General features: G+C 32.7%; 1 protein-coding gene across 1 annotated transcript in view; it reads left to right on the top strand.

Moving 5' to 3' along the window:
• Positions 1 to 17,500, top strand: part of LOC145254676 (dynein beta chain, ciliary-like) — a 249,325-nt gene that overhangs the window by 10,536 nt on the left and 221,289 nt on the right. Inside the window, exons 2-5 of the mRNA XM_080113323.1 lie at positions 504 to 662; positions 10,898 to 11,082; positions 15,599 to 15,788; positions 16,990 to 17,089. Coding sequence (XP_079969449.1) covers positions 504 to 662; positions 10,898 to 11,082; positions 15,599 to 15,788; positions 16,990 to 17,089 — 634 coding nt within the window. The remainder of the gene's footprint in view (positions 1 to 503; positions 663 to 10,897; positions 11,083 to 15,598; positions 15,789 to 16,989; positions 17,090 to 17,500) is intronic.

Consider the following 17,500-nt stretch of genomic DNA (forward strand, 5'->3'; position numbering starts at 1 on the left):
CTAATAGAACATACTGACCCAATGGGTCACGGGTTCTTTAGTAATATATAAAAATTGATAGGATATTAACTCTATAATAATATATACGAAATCTGCAAGAATTTAAATATCATATTTAAGTGTACTTTACGACCTGGCTATGCCGGGCGCCCCTGCTAGCTTAGATAAATACTTTTGCAGTTTTAACAAGAGTTACAATAATATCAGAATATCTCTATTTATCCCATGAATACCAACATCAATATATTACATATGAATGAGTCCCCCCGGGAATTTCCACAGGTCCCACTAGTTGTTATTATTTGCATCTCGTTTTTGTTTTTGTTTTTTTGTTTTTTTTTGTTTTACAGCAAAGCAAATCAATTTAATAACCCAGCAAATTTATATAATTAAAATAAAATTTAAATATTTATAGAAGATTGATATGTTGTCAAATTCTCAATTGCTTCTTTTTCTTTTTTCTTTTTTTTTTTTTTTTTTTTTTTTTTTTACTTTTCATGAAGGTGGACACAAACTGGCCAGAATCGCCACAAGGAAAATGCTGCTACTTTGTGAGGCGATCGAAGGATCCGATTTTAAAAGATACCCCACTTCGTAAGGTTTTACTTTATGGAGACTTGGCTTATTCCCCGCTCGATCACTTATCAGCGTTCGTTGATGAGGTAAGCAAATGTGTTTTTTCGATATTTTAAAATGATTATTTTCAAATAGCACATATTGAATAATATAGGGTGACTTGAATGTCTACTGGAGAGAAGTTGAATGTCTACTAGAGAGATGTTGAAGGCCTACTGGAGAGAAGTTGAATGCCTACTGGAAAGAAGTTGAATGCTTACTAGAAAGAACTTGAATGTCTACTAGAGAGAACTTGAATGTCTACTAGAAAGAACTTGAATGTCTACTAGAGAGAAGTTGAATGCCTACTGGAAAGAAGTTGAATGCTTACTAGAAAGAACTTGAATGTCTACTAGAGAGAACTTGAATGTCTACTAGAAAGAACTTGAATGTCTACTAGAGAGAAGTTGAATGCCTACTGGAAAGAAGTTGAATGCTTACTAGAAAGAACTTGAATGTCTACTGGAGAGAACCTGAATGCCTACTGGAGAGAAGTTGAATGCCTATTGGAGAGAAGTTGAATGCCTACTGGAGAGAACCTGAATGCCTACTGGAGAGAAGTTGAATGCCTATTGGAGAGAAGTTGAATGCCTACTGGAGAGAACCTGAATGCCTACTGGAGAGAAGTTGAATGCCTATTGGAGAGAAGTTGAATGCCTACTGGAGAGAAGTTGAATGCCTACTGGACACTATCCTCGTGTGCCTAAGCTCTGTACAGGAGTTATTGACATGATGATACTTTTCCCTTGATATTCAAAATAACATAAAATTCACAGCCGAAATAAGATCTCCTTAATATGGCTAACTCATAGCGAGTTTGACGAGGAATGGTTCACCTTCTCCGAGTGATGTTTTCTCAAGTAACAACACGAAGCTGGATACTCCACCAGACTAGATGAATTCGTGTCCTGGGATCAAGAGACCACAACAAAGATATGCTATAACATATTTAAATGGTCAATCAGGAAAATTATATTCGCAGGCGAATTTAATATAACATTCGAATATTTATCTCGTATAGAAATCAGGTGGTAATCCCTAGGAATGGGGTCTTTTGATTCCTGAGAATTTCAACTGAAGTAAAATGAAACAAAAGTGTTGTCTTCAAAAATGTTTTTCGAAACACAATATTCAATGAGTGAAATGGAACAACTTCGAATACAGATGACACATTTTATTGAAGAATCATGTCTGCAAATGTGCAAATTAACATTATTGTGCAGACAACGTTTATAATGTGCACCAAGATGAGATATTCTCTACATCATAGTGCTGAGACATTTAATCAGAAACGAAATTAGGAATTAAAAAAAATCAGAATTTTGGGGGGTATCAGAATCGGAAAATGTTATGCTTATTTTCCGATGCCAAAAATGATTCTTTTAATTGTTTTTACTTTTAGTCTGGGTTTGCTTAAAACAAAATTTTCCGTTGCTGGTAATAATGATTCGATGATAAATATTGATTGATTATTACATCTCTGATCTATAGTGAACGCAAGTACTTCCATTTCCATTTGGGGGGTTAGGGTTAGGTTGTCTCTCTCCTGTTTCTCTTTTCCTTGAGGTTCACACATCGGTTGTCTTCGAAGGTGGCTACGCCTTTTGGTCTGCTTCTCAGTTTGCCTGTCCTTGGCATGCATCTCTTATGTGTATGTATTAATGCCAGACTTTTTCAAGTTACTTTTAAAAGATCCTTATATATTTTCTTCTTGTCAGCTCGAGTGTGCTTTCCTTCATTTAGAAGAGTTGTTTTAGCAGCCGGAAATCCAAAGTTATGGCAACGTGGCCCAGCCACATCAGCTGGTTCTTAATGGCAATGGTTTTAGCAAGGAGAACGCTGAGGTTAGTGTGATAGTCCTCCCAGGAGATGCTCAGAATGCTCTGCAGCCAGCACCTTGAGATATTGGTGGTATGTCGTCGAGGTCTCATGACAGCTTTGTATACAGCCATTTTAGTGTTTGCCCAAATGCCTTTGTCTTGGAACACACAGATTCAAAGACGATGATAGACGGCTATGGCATATTTCAGGCGGTATTCTTGGCTGTCAGCATTAGATGACAGGTAGTTTCCAAACTATGGGAAGTGGTCCATGTTCTCCATACGTTTGTTGCCGATGGTGAGGGAGGGAGCTGCAGCCAGCTCTGCCCTCAGGCTTTAGTTGGTACATAATCTGAAACAGCAACTTTATAATTACATATTTAGAGATTTTTTAAACAATCAGAATCAGTAATTGTATCAGAATCGGGGAAAAATATTGAAATCGTCCCATCACTACTGTGTAGCACTATCTTGGCCTGAGGGTGTCTCCACGAAACATCTCTCTTCAAGAAACTATTGTAACAAACATATATATACAGGGAAAAAACTTTACTTTTGAATAACAATGCATTAAAAAAAATGTACTCCAAGCGTGCACATGTTAAGATAAGCTGAACTATTAATTTGACACATTCACAAAAAATGCGGGTGAACTAATACAATACAGGACAATAGACTGCAAAGTAGAAGTAAGCCGAACCTTTGTCTGAATAAAAACTGGCCATTGGCTGATGAAAACATGAACCCATGGGTGAGAACAACAATGAATCTAATAGTTGACTAAACTAAACACAGCGTGTATACATACAAACACTAAGTAGCACAAATTCCATACATTTTAGCCAGACGATTTCCTATGGAGATGAAATGTGAGAGATTCTACATAGCTTAATTGCCATATATTCTTATAACTTACTACTGAACTCTATTCATGTAAAGAGCATTGTTGAAGTTAATACTGAAAATCAATACATAAAATATCATATCTCCTTATAATATTTTATATAAACTACTACTACTACGACTAATAATAATAATACTACTACTACTAATAATAATAATAATAGCAATATATATAATTATTATTACTATTATGTCAATACCGTCTCGTTTCGTGTATATACTCTTCAGAAAAATTAGAAATTCTTTGCTTAGATAGAAAAAATGTATGTGAACAAAGATGGTTTCCGGAACAAACACATGATCAACTTTTTTTCTTCTTGCAGAATTATATTGTCATGCATTTTTTTCTATCTAAGTAAAAAAAAAAAATTCTAATTTTTCTAAAGAGTATATGCACGAAAAGAGATGGTATTGACAAAATAATAATCATTTATTTCGGCATAACGAAATGATAAGTAAAAAAAAAACGAAATGTTAACATGATGGACGAGCTGTTTTGCATGAAAAATAAATATTTGAATCTTCTTATATATATGTGTGTGTGTGTGTGTGTGTGTCTCGGAAGTAGAGTGAAAAGCATATCTTATTTTTCTTTTATTAATATTATTGGAATCTTTTCTTTTTTCCTTGTACACATTTTTGTGAATTATTCCATGGATTTCTGCCTTTGGATTATTATGGACCATCTTCTTCCAATTTCGGGATTTCCTTGGATTTTACTTGTACAAATGGAAATTCTTTTAACTTTCTTGAAGTTATACATTTGGATTTTACCGTCACTGGATTTTTTTATCTTCCACCAGACTATCCATTCATGTGTAATCACTTTTTTCTTCACCATATACCCTCTGCTTCACTTTTTTTGTTTTCAAGTAAGATCTTTGAGTTACTTGTTATTTCATCAAATACTTCTGCATGCAAAATCCGATCCCGCATTTTGCTAATTCCTACCCTCTGATGAGAAGGAGAGTATTTCTTTGAAACTCTGCGTATTAAGGACTATCCATTTATCTAGTGTTTCCTTTTCAGATTAAATATGTTTTTAACTCATTTCAAAGTGTTTTTTAACATGTTTGCTCATATATATATATATATATATATATATATATATATATATACAAATTATGTTTTGTTTTGTGTATTGATATTCATATTAAAAACCTTTTTCTATTTATTTAAAAAGAAAATATAACTTTGTTATATACGGGTCGTTGAATTGCATTCATCTTCAAAAGATCTAGCTAATTTGCATATTCTTTTAAACATTCATTTTAATTAATTCCCTATTAGTTTTTTCCGGTTTTCTTATGGGATGATCATCTTTAGTTAACTATTACGTGTAAATTATATTCGTGCAGATATTCTTGATTTATACTTGTGTAATATTTGTGTAAAAAGCTTATAGTAAAACCCAAAAACTCTTTCCATATATATTTATGCATCCATATATATATTTGTTTAAAAATTTTGCCTACCAAATTCCTCTGCCATATATAGGGCATTTGAATCCATGTGAAACTTTATATTTGGGGAAAATCGGCGCAAAAGTGTGAAATTAAAAAAAATGAAATTTGCCAGGTGAAGGTCGAATGATGACATTACGAATATGCATGCATGACGTAATAGCTATTGGTTCATGTTTTACTTCTTAGCTTTGCAGTAAACATGTCTTCATAGTACCGTCATTAACGTCAACGTTACAAGAGTGCTCAATACCTAAGTAGGGTAAGGTATACTTTCTATGAGTTTTTACATTAGTTTTTACATGAGCAGTGATATGTTGATTGATTAAAATTTTGAAACATTTTCAGATTACAGATTGTATAATACTGTAAAATTAAAGTCCATATAAATACTAGTATCAATATTTATAAGTCAATCCTAATCAGATTAAAAGCTCAATATTCGAGATAGAGCAATAGTATAAATGAAATTTTGGAGTTAAATACAATAAATTTTAAAATAATTTTTTATTTATTATTTGACAAGGAATAAAAAAAAAATTAAAAGCTTTTTTCCTTAACCCATGGATTTTCAAAAAATGGCTCATCTCGTCAGGAAATGTTTTTAGCAAAACAATGTTCATAAGCAGTCATAAATTTTGCTATTTAGCACATAGATTGAAAACTAAGTTTGCATGAAAAGTTTAAAATTAAGATAAAAAAGGATATTCCATGGTGACGTTAGTTCGATGAAGAAAAATAGAAGCACAGATCGATAGCAAAGAAGAATGGCATAATCCAGATAAAATGGAGAGTGTTTTTATGTTCATATGTATATAATATAGTCCATAAATATATGTATATATAGGCTCGGGTTCCGAATCCTGAGTTCGGATGTGCCTAACTGATGAGTCCAAATGAGGGCGAAACTCGAGTCTTGAGCTTCCGGTTCGTTTACTGTCATAACTCTTGTGGACTTCGACGTTTTTTGGCTGTGGAATTTATTATATGTATATCTTTGCATACGATATAGGCCATAAATATGTATATATATATGTATGTATGCATATGATATGATCGAAAAATGTGTATATATATATTTATAAATGTACGTTCATAAATATGTATGTATATATCTTTGCATATGATACAGTCTTTAAATATGTATATATATCTATACATATTATATAATTCATAAATATGTGTATATATCTAAAATATGTATATATATATATATATCCATGCATATAATATATTCCATAATATATTATATATATATATATATATATATATATATATATATATAAAATTTATTTATACAAACATTAATGGCTACATGTGTGCATACATGTTTCTGTAATCACCCGCATTGGGGGATTACGCCTTCAGGCCAAGAATTACCGTCGAGAACCTTGGCCTGAAGACGTAATTCCCCAACGCGGGTGATTACAGAAACATGTATGCACACATGTAGCCATTAATGTTTGTATAAATAAATTTAATATAACTGCTCTCTTCACTCATGGAGCACTCTTTGGTAGACACGTTGTTTCATTGGATGTACTTCTAGGAAACTAAACTCTACTGGATATATATATATATATATATATATATATATATATATATATGAATTTGATATAGTCCATAAGTATATATATGTGTGTGTGTTCATAAGATATAATCAATAAGTATGTATATATATATATATATATATATATATATATATATATATATATATATATATATATATATAAGCAAACACTTAATAAAACATGTTAAAAACACTTTGAAAAAGAGTTTAAAACATATTTAATCTGAAAAGGAAACACTTGATAAGTGGATAGTCCTTAATCCGTGGAGTTTCGAAGAAATACTTTCCATCTCATCAGAGGGTAGGAATTAGCAAAATGCGGGATCGGATTTTGCATACAAAAGTATTTGATGAAACAACAAGTAAGTCAAAGATCTTATTTGATAACAAAAATTGGAGCAGAGGGAATATGGTGAAGAGAAAGGTGATTACACGTGAATGGATAGTCTGGTGAAAGATAAATAATCCAATGACGAAAGAAATCCAAGAAAGTTAATTGAGTTTCCATTTGCACAAGTAAAATCCAAGGAAATCACGTAATTGGAAGATGGTCCAAAATAATCCAAAAGGCCGAAATCCAATTTTATTATATATATATATATATATATATATATATATATATATATATATATATATATATATATATATATATATAAAGAAATAAAAAATTACAATAAGTTTACTAAGGTAATCAAAATTGTAAACTTAAAATATATTATAAATATTAAAGAGTTAATATTTACAAGTAAAGTAATCTCAACCAGATGTAAAAGCTCAATAAAACCGAAAAGGAAATAGAGCTAATAATAATTTTTTTTAACCAAGTAAGATCTGTGACTTACTTGTAGTTTCATTAAATACTTTTAAATGCAAAATCCGATCCCGCATTTTGCTAGTTCCTGCCCTCTGATGAGAAGGAGAGTATTTCTTCGAAACTCTGCGGATTAAGGACTATCCACTTATCTTGTGCTTCCTTTTTAAAATTAAATATGTTTTTAACTCTTTTTCAAGATGTCTTTTAACATGTTTTATTAATCATTTGTTCATATATATATATATAGTTCATAAAACATGATAAGGTAAAATCCATTGCAAATTATAGCACCGTCTAGATTAAGGATTTGGCTCTTGTAAACGCAACCTAGCCTTATGAAGTCTCTAGTTATTTTAACTAATCGTTTGAAACATATGCATGACTGTATAACGATACCTAAATATTTATGTATTATCATTCATCGGACTACTGACGGAACAAGAGCATGATACCTCCGTGAAGTAAATAAAGGGTTCTGCTCGAAATCCCTTCCAAATTCCCGAGTTCGACAGAAACATTCCCGTGTTCGACAAGATACACCCGAAGAAGGTCGGAGGTTACATCGACCAAAACGTTGTGAAAATCACACTCCAGGTGAGAACAGTAGTCCGATGAATAATAACACAAATAACCAATCCTCATCTCAAAAATTTAGAAACGCTAAATTCTATGTAAAAAATAAATAAGAGTATATCTTTCTCTTCTTTTGTATTGATAAGCATTTTTGTATAAGCCTCATTAAACACATTGGATCTGCCACTTTCAAACAATATTAACCTGGAATAATTATATATATATATATATATATATATATATATATATATATATATATATATTTGGTAAAACTGGTAATTAGTAAAAACCTGAAGAGAGTGCTCAATACTATTGCAGAGCAAATATGTGTTTTATTTTTTTATTACCGTTTTATCTGTTTGGTTACATATGTTTCGGATGTTGGACCGTGTTTACGATCTAACAGCCTCGTCAGACCTTACAGAAATGGTTGGTTAGCATTAGGAAGAATTGTTTTTAGAAGGAATACGAGGAAAAAAAAAAGAAAAGAAAAGGGTAATGGGGGGGAGGCGGTAATGACAATATTTCAGTTTTGAAGGTTAAAATATATTAGGTTGTATTGTGTGTGTGTGGTGGGGGGGGGTAGCAAACTCAGGTAGGCTTGGGTAGAGATATGTGGATATAGTGAGGGAGAGAGAGGATGGTAAAGAGAGAAGAGACGGGGGTAATGAGAGGAGAGGGGGGAGTACGAGTTTCAATTTTGGGGTTTTAAAATTTTGACTACTTTTTTGCTCCTTGTTCGATAAGGTATGTTTATTAGATGAGAGAGAGAGAGAGAGAGAGAGAGAGAGAGAGAGAGAGAGAGAGAGAGAGATAGATGGGAGGAAAGGGAGAGAGAGGGAGAGGAAAAGGGTTACTGTGGATGTCATCTTTGGCAGATACAATGTTTCCTTTACGGTTTTTCTGGTCGTTGTTCATTTCATAATGGGTTGTTTTTAAGCAGTTAAGAGTTAATACAGATGTTGGCGCACCCATAAAAACGCATAATATATATACATACATATTACTAGGCCTATCTGTAAAACTCATATTACACACTCTGCATATCATTCTCATTTTATCATTTCATATATCTTCATGCAACGCATATCCTCAACCCTCACTGGCAAAGTTACACCTCCATATATCATCACACTGTGCGCATATGCCTGATAAACTCTTGTGTTGGAGACAGCAGTAACATTGTGCTGGTTAGTAATGACAGATATTCCCTGAAATTACTCCACGTACTTCATGTATTCTAGCATCAGTTCATTGAAATTGTCAAGATAGGTTGCGTGTTTGTTCCTTCATCATGTTTCGGAATTTTTTAGATGAGGATTGATAATTTATATTATTTGGATGATTCGGACTACTGTTCTCATCTTGAGTTTGATTTTCACAATATTTCAGTCGATATCACCTCCAACTTTCGTTATGTGTATCTTGTCAAACTCAGGAATCTTTCTGTCAAACTCGGGAATCGTTTTGCAAAGCTCAGGAACCGTTTTGTCAAACTCAGGAATCTTTTTGACAAACTTAGGAATCTTTTTGACAAACGCAGGAACCTTTTTGCCAAACTCAGGAATTTTTTTACCAAACTCAGGAATCTTTCTGCCAAACTCAGGAACCTTTTTGCCAAACTCAGGAATCTTTTTGCCAAACTCAGGAATCTTTTTGCCAAACTCAGGAATTTTTTTGTCAAACTCAGGAACTGTTTTGCCAAACTCAGGAACCTTTCTGCCAAACTCAGGAACCGTTTTGTTAAACTCAGGAATCTTTCTGCTAAATTCAGGAATTTGCACAGAATTCCAAAGAGAATACTTTTTTTAATCTTTAGGAGTAGCATGTTCTCGTTCCGTCATTCCTGCGTAGAAATCCTACGTAACTCACAATTATATTTTATGTGTTGCCCACACTGAGAATTGAACCTCCAGAAGAGTGTAATTTACAACTGAATTTTTGAGATGAGGATCGATAATTTATATTATTTAGATTATCTGGACTACTGTTCTCATCCGGAGTGCTATTCTCTTGTCGAACTCTGGTATCTTTTTGCTGAACTCAGGAATCTGCAGGGAAAATTTCGAAAAGAACTCCTCATCTAATCTTTAGAAGTAATATGTTTTCGTTCTGTCATTCCTGAGTAGAAGTACTTTTTCCATTACTCCATGAGTCTGTAAGGACCAAAAGATTCTTGAATTGGACATTACATCGATTGAAATGTTGTGTAAATAACATTGAAGACGAGAACAGTAGTTCGAATTAATGTTCATTTCTCCATTTGACCATTGTTCACAATAATATTTTATGTGTCACGTGCACTGAACCTTCATTCTCTAGAAGAGTGTAATTTGCAACTAATTTTTACCAAGTATGTTATCCACTATGCCACGGGTCTGCAAGGACCGAAAGATTCTTGAGTTCAACGTATCCACCTGAAGATTGGAGGTTACATCGGCTGAAACGTTGTGAGAATAACATTTAAGATGAGAACAGCAGTCCAAAACATCCAAATCATTCAAATTCATTTTCCTTTCCGAACTTGACCATTAAACAATGTTGCGGGATATCTTTTTTTTTTCTTTTGAACACGTTAACCATGGGGATAAAAAATTCCATGCAGATTTTCAAGTTCGATAAATGATTCCGTGGTCTGACCAAAAGATTTCCGAGTCTGATAAAAAGATTCTCGAGTCTGAAAAAAAGATTCCCGTGTTTGATAAAAAGATTTCCAAGTCTGATAAAAGATTCCCAAGTCTAATAAAAATTCCCGAGTCTGAAAAAAAAGATTCCCAAGCCTGAAAAAAAGATTCCCAAGTCTGATAAAAAGATTCCCGAGTTTGATAAAAAGATTCCCAAGTCTAGTCAAAAGATTTCCAAGTCTGATAAAAAAATTCCCAAGTCTGCTAAAAAGATTCCCAAGTCTGATAAAAATATCACTGAGTTATATAAAAAGATCCCTGAGTTCAATAAAAGGATTGCACGTTCGATAAAAAGATTCTCGAATTCGACAAAATATTTCTTAAGAAGGCCAGAGGTTACAGCCGTCAAAACGTTACGAAAAAAAAAAAAAAAAAAAAAAAAAACACTCAAGATAAGAAGTAGTCCGAATAATTCGAATGATACAAATTGCTCATATTTTTTTCTTCTTTCCCAGATTTTGGTTCCGATTTTATCAAACGAGAAAAACCACGAGCAATGGCCGCGTGTCGTGTCAGCGGACATCATTCAACAGGTGCACAATCTAAAACGCAACGTAGATGTGGTCATCGGTCAAGTGAAAGGCAAGACGTTGCTTCCGCTTCCTGTACACATCGATAATATTGAAAACGTCAGCATCAAGTACGTATTATCATCTGCCAAAAATACAGCATTAATTGTAATAGTATTGTTTGGTTGAATGAGAGTATTAATATATTGTTATGGTATTGTTTGGTTATATTAAATTATAAATTTATTGTTATGGTATTGTTTGGTTATATGAAATTATTAATTTATTGTTATGGTATTGTTTGGTTAAATGAAATTATTAATATATTGTCATGGTTATATGAAATTATTAATTTATTGTTATGGTATTGTTTGGTTATATGAAATTATTATTTTATTGTTATGGTATTGTTTGGTTATATGAAATTATTATTTTATTGTTATGGTATTCTTTGATTATATGAAATTATTAATTTATTGTTATGGCATTGTTTGGTTATATGAAATTATTATTTTATTGTTATGGTATTGTTTGGTTATATGAAATTATTATTTTATTGTTATGGTATTCTTTGATTATATGAAATTATTATTTTATTGTTATGGTATTCTTTGATTATATGAAATTATTATTTTATTGTTATGGTATTGTTTGGTTATATGAAATTATTATTTTATTGTTATGGTATTCTTTGATTATATGAAATTATTATTTTATTGTTATGGTATTGTTTGGTTATATGAAATTATTATTTTATTGTTATGGTATTATTTGGTTATATGAAATTATTAATTTAAGCAAATTGTTATAACATTAAAAATAAAGCCTCTGAGAGTCTTGTCAAGAATAGGTCGAGAATTGAGGCTTGCTGATCATATCGATCTGGTATGTCACGGTTTAAGAAAGGGAATTAACGACAGAAATAAATTTCTGTGGTAAAGGTTACAAATCAGAATCTGGATTTTTTTGTGTAAAAAGTCTTCATTTATTTCATCACCGTCATAAAATGGCTTGTTTCTGCCTGACGTGCAGAATCTGTATATGAGAAAGAACAAGTGCACGCTGGAACTATAGTATTTGTGCATATCAACCATGTATGACCGGCGTGCTTAACCATGAATAAAAGACAAGTCTAATAGAAGTTGTTATATTTTAGCACTTGAAGGGTTAAAACCTTTGTGCTGTAGAGATTGACATTGAAAACAATGTTATTAGACAAAAGTATTTTACATATTGTTCCCGACTTTAGTATTAAAAAAATGGTGTTATTGGAGAAAAGTCTATTACACGATAAAGGTCTAATGTCAAACATATGTTTGCATTGAATACGATGTTACCTGAGTAAAGTATACTACATAACAAAGTTCCAGTAGCAAAACATATTATTTTCATTAACAAAGATCATTTCCCCCCTCTTTTCTTCCTTTTTAAATTCCTTCTAATCAGCAGTTTAATATTAGGTTGACAAGAAGGTGAAATTTTTAATTTGGATTTTAAATTATGTATTTTCAAATAAGTTTACTTTATATATTATTTTCAAGAGCTTTTTTCACTCTATCTAATCGTTTAAATTACAATTGTTTTAAAAAAATTATGTCTTCTTTTCAGAACGTTGAATACAAGATGGAAAAAAATCAAATTTGCACAATTTTCATATTTCAATTCAAGTTAGGCTGAAAAGCATTCAGCCCAGGAAACACTACTGAATGCACAGCACAATGGTGGTTTAAGAAATTTTGTGGCGACGACAAAAGTCTTGAAGATGATGAGTGCAGTTGTCGACCATCGGATATTGAAAACAATCAATTAAAAGCCTTAGTCAAACCCAATCCATGCACAACTGTTCAAGAACTTGCTTCTGAATTAGACGTAATGTATACGACGATTTCCAACCACTTGAGAGATTGGAAAGAAAAAAAATCTTTATAAATGAATGCCTCGCAAATTGAACAACGACCAAAAGAAACAACGCTATGAAGTATCATCTTCCTTTCTTTTACACAATAAGAACAACCCGCTTCTCGATCGGGTTGTGAATTGCAATGAAAAGTGGGTTCTTTATGACAACCGGCGATGCTCAGCTCAGTGGTTAAATGCCGAAAAAGCTCTGCATCACTTCTCAAAGCCAGAGTTGCACAAAATTGAAGGCCAGTTTGGTGGTCTCATCCATTGCAGTTTTTTTAATGTAGCTGAAACTATTACGGCAGCAAAGTAGTATCAGCAAATGGATGCTATGTATCAGAAACTTCGACAACAACATCCAGCATAAGTCAACAGAAAAGCCCAATTCTCCTTAACAACAATGCCCAACCACACATTGCTAAATCGACCTTACAGAAGTGGAACAAATTGGGCGACAAAACTCTGCCTCATCCGCCATACTCTCCAGACCTCTCACCTACTGACTACCACTTTTTCAAGCATCTCACTAACTTTCTGTGTGAGAAATGCTTCAAAAACTTAAGCGATAACAAAAACACCTTCAGCGATTTCATTGTCACCAGAACGCAAGATTTTGACGTTGCTGACATAAATACACTTGTTTTGCGTTGGCAAAAGTGTGTATTGGTGCTTATTTTGATCAATAAATTTTGGTTTGAGCCGAGATATGTTCATCTGAATTTAAAAGTTAAAGATTGAAAGAACTTTCTTGCCAACCTGATAGATTCCAAAATCCGTTAAAATTTCAAAAACAGCACAAAGTAATTAATTCTAAAACTATTAATAAAACTTGTGCATTCATTTTATTTATGAGTTCTTATGTTTCTAAATATGTTTTTGGAAACGTGTTTTGTATTACATAAAAGCTTATTTGATTTAAATATCGATTAATATTAAATAAATAAAAATAATGTGTAAATCATGAAGGTGGGCTCCCTCTACCATGCTAGAAAATTACTCAGAGTATCCTATGCTTCTACAAAGCCACCATACACACATGCATGGAATATTTTTGCCACATTTGTGCTAGTGAATTGCTAGTCTCTCACTCTTCGACAGGATCCAAGAAAGAGTCTCAAATCTAATAGGTCCCGCACTGTCAACCAAGCTCTAACCTCTGTCCTATTGACACAATTGCATTCATGTGTCTGCTTTAATGGAGTGTGCTCTGATGAACACATGGCACTTGTCCCCCTCGAATTACATAATCTTGATCAATCTGACAAGCAGCAAAATCACACCTCTTCATTTTTTAGGTCCTTAGATGCCGGAAAGATTTCTACTCTAAGAGTTTCTTCCTTCAGACTGCCAGATTTTGAAATTCCCTCCATATTCCCTGCTTCCTTAACCGTATTGACATGCAGACGTTTAAATGTAATTGTGAACAGATATCTCACTACTCAATTCCCCACAACCCCTGTTAGACATAATCCCAAATAGTAACCACTTATGTACAAGTGGCACTGTCCCTTGTTAAGGATTAAAAAAAATAATAATAAAAAAAATTACATTTAAATTTCTGCATGTTAGTACAATTGTAACGTTACACACGTGTTAACATGTAAAGACCCAGCACGTTGTAGACTCCATCGCAAGGAACATAAAAAAGGAAGAGGAAAGAAAAACTCATTGTTTCAGTTTTTAACAAAAGAACATTTATTTACAGGTACTTCCTTTTCGCTTTCAGCCACCATGCGTAACACACGTCTCTAACGTGATCCTGATCCTCAGTCTGTGCACGCATTCTTTTTATAATATTTTTCTTTTTCCTTATCATGCTGTCACTTCGTACACGGCTCTGTCATTTGCATACAGCTTCCATACGTGTGTCTGCGTTATATTACACAATCTAGCAAACAGGGATCAAACAGGGAATTCCAAAGACAAGCAGGCTAAGGAAAGAAACTATTAGCATAGTATGCTTTCCGGCATCTTGGAATCTCTATAATGAAGGGATAAGATTTTGCTGCTAATCAGTTTTCTTTGGGGGAATTTACATTGGTGGGGGGGAATACAAGTGTTGTAAGTTCATCGGAGCATATTCCATAGAAGTATTTGTAAAACAAACGTGCAACATTGCAGTGATGCAGCAGAGCTTGGAGCTTAGCAAACAATGCAAGACCTGTTAGGTTAAAAGATTCTTTTGTCGAAAGGAGGGAGAGACTGGTGGTTGGTGCACCAGCCCAGATGTGGGAATAATCGTGTACTTCATGCATCGGTGAATGGTGGCTTTGTAGAGATATAAAATATTGGGAGAGAGAGAGAGGGAGAGACAGACAGACAGACAGACAGAAACAGAGAGAGAGTGTATGTATGTGTGTGAGACAGACAGACAGACAGACAGACAGAGACAGAGAATGTGTGATAGATAGATAGATAGATAGATAGATAGAGGGAGTTTGAGAGAGAGACAGACAGACAGACAGAGACAGAGAGAGTATGTGTGAGAGAGACCGCCAATCAGACAGACAGGCAGATAGAGAGGGAGATTGTGTGTGTGTGTGTGTGTGTGAGAGAGAGGGAGAGAGCGCTTAAATTTGATGGAGGGTTAGTATTATTTTGTCTGCTCTTATTGATTAGTTTCGTTTCAACGATTTCAAGTAGTGACTTAAAATTGCAAATTTATCTTTTTTTATATATTTAATTTAATTATTTTGTTTAAACATGACAGCAAGTTGTTTTGCTTTCTTTTTGTTTTTTTTACAGGGAGAGCAGCCTAAATCGAACAATGATTCATTCCATCGAATCCGTGGTCATCGAATGGTCCCACCAGATCCGAGATGTCTTAAAGAGGGATTCTTCACAGTTACTTTTGGATGGACAAAACCCGAATCCTTTCGTGGAACTCAATTTTTGGACAGACAAATTAAAAAACCTTCAATGCGTATACGATCAGGTACAAAAAAAAATACGATCAGGTACAAAAAAACAAAAATACAAGAGCGCAATATAACTTACTAACCTTTATTGAATATTTCATTGCAGAAATAATTCACAAAATATAGCCATGAGATCCGTTTTGCAGACCGTTTTATGAGGCATAATATTTTTTTTTACTTGGGAGTAACCACTTATCAAGGTCCGAAGGATACTCGAGGATAAGCGTTAATGAATGTAAGGTGGTAATATAGTAATCATTAATGGTGTAAATTGGGTAGAATTTGGTTATTTAGAACTTGTTTAGATTGGAGTTGAAGGCTACCATGTTGTATTCAACTGGGAAGCAGGCCAGTGGAACAGTGTTCCACAGGCGGGCAGTTTTAGGAAAGAAGCAAAATTTAAAAATTCAAATATTTAAATTGGATTGGATCTTGAACCTTAAATTTTAGCCATCATTTGAAGATCCTTTCAAGCTGGCCTAATGGTTATAGTATTTGACCAACTGTCTTTAGGTTTTGGTTTCGATCTCAGCTCGAGTATTTTTTTTTTTTATTTGCAAAAAGTGAACTGTTTAGTATAAATATATCTTAATTGCAAGAAGTGAACTGTCTAGTATAAATATATCTTACTTGGGTATCTTACTTTAGAATCCAACCTATTTAAAAAAAAAAAAAATTTTTAATAAAAATTGCAGAATAATCTCTATTATGTACTTACGGTACGAAGGCATCATATTCCAAAACTCACGTAAATTGATCAAATTTTTTATATATAGAAGTTTTTTTTTTACGATTTTTAGCAATTTTAATATAAAACTGTATTATTACAAAGCTTATTTTGATCTTGATAGTTCGATTTGAGTTGTCTCTCTTTATTTATAAAACATGGCAGATCAAAACATAATTTTTGCTTCATCATAAAATTTGATTTTCTTATTTAAGGTTCAAGATCCAATCCAAAAAATTTGAGTTTCTTAAAAAAAACGACTTGATCAATTTACGTGATTTTTGAAACATGACATCTTTGTTCTGTACATGCATCATACAGATTTTAAAGGATTTTTCTGTCTTTTTCTTTTGAAAATAGGTTTAATACTAAACAAGCAGCCTTACTTGTAATTTAGAGTTTAAGTTGAACACATCTCGTGATGAAATGCTTTAATCTCATGTTTCGGAAATGAATTTAAGTTTTCATAAAGTCTATTTTTCGTTTCGCAGCTGAAGACTCCAAGAGTTACCAAAATGGCCAAACTTTTGGAACAGACAAACAGCGTTTATTATATTTCATTCCAAAACCTTTTCCAAGACGTCGTTTCTGGTAAGTGATTTTTTTTTGGTACTGTAAAAAAATGAGAACATTTTATAATCTCATTCTACACCAAAATACATAGTTTTGCATCAAAATACATAGTTTTACATCAAAATGCATAGTTTTGCATAAAAATAAATAGTTTTACAGCAAAATACATAGTTTTACATCAAAATACATAGTTTTGCATAAAAATACATAGTTTTACAGCAAAATACATAGTTTTACAGCAAAATACATAGTTTTACACCAAAATACATAGTTTTGCATAAAAATGCATAGTTTTACATCAAAATACATAGTTTTACACCAAAATACATAGTTTTGCATAAAAATACATAGTTTTACAGCAAAATACATAGTTTTACAGCAAAATACATAGTTTTGCATCAAAATACATAGGTTTACATCAAAATACAT

This window comes from Euprymna scolopes, chromosome 30, assembly GCF_053919585.1.
Source record: "Euprymna scolopes isolate OS-2025 chromosome 30, ASM5391958v1, whole genome shotgun sequence".
NCBI lineage: Eukaryota > Metazoa > Mollusca > Cephalopoda > Sepiida > Sepiolidae > Euprymna > Euprymna scolopes.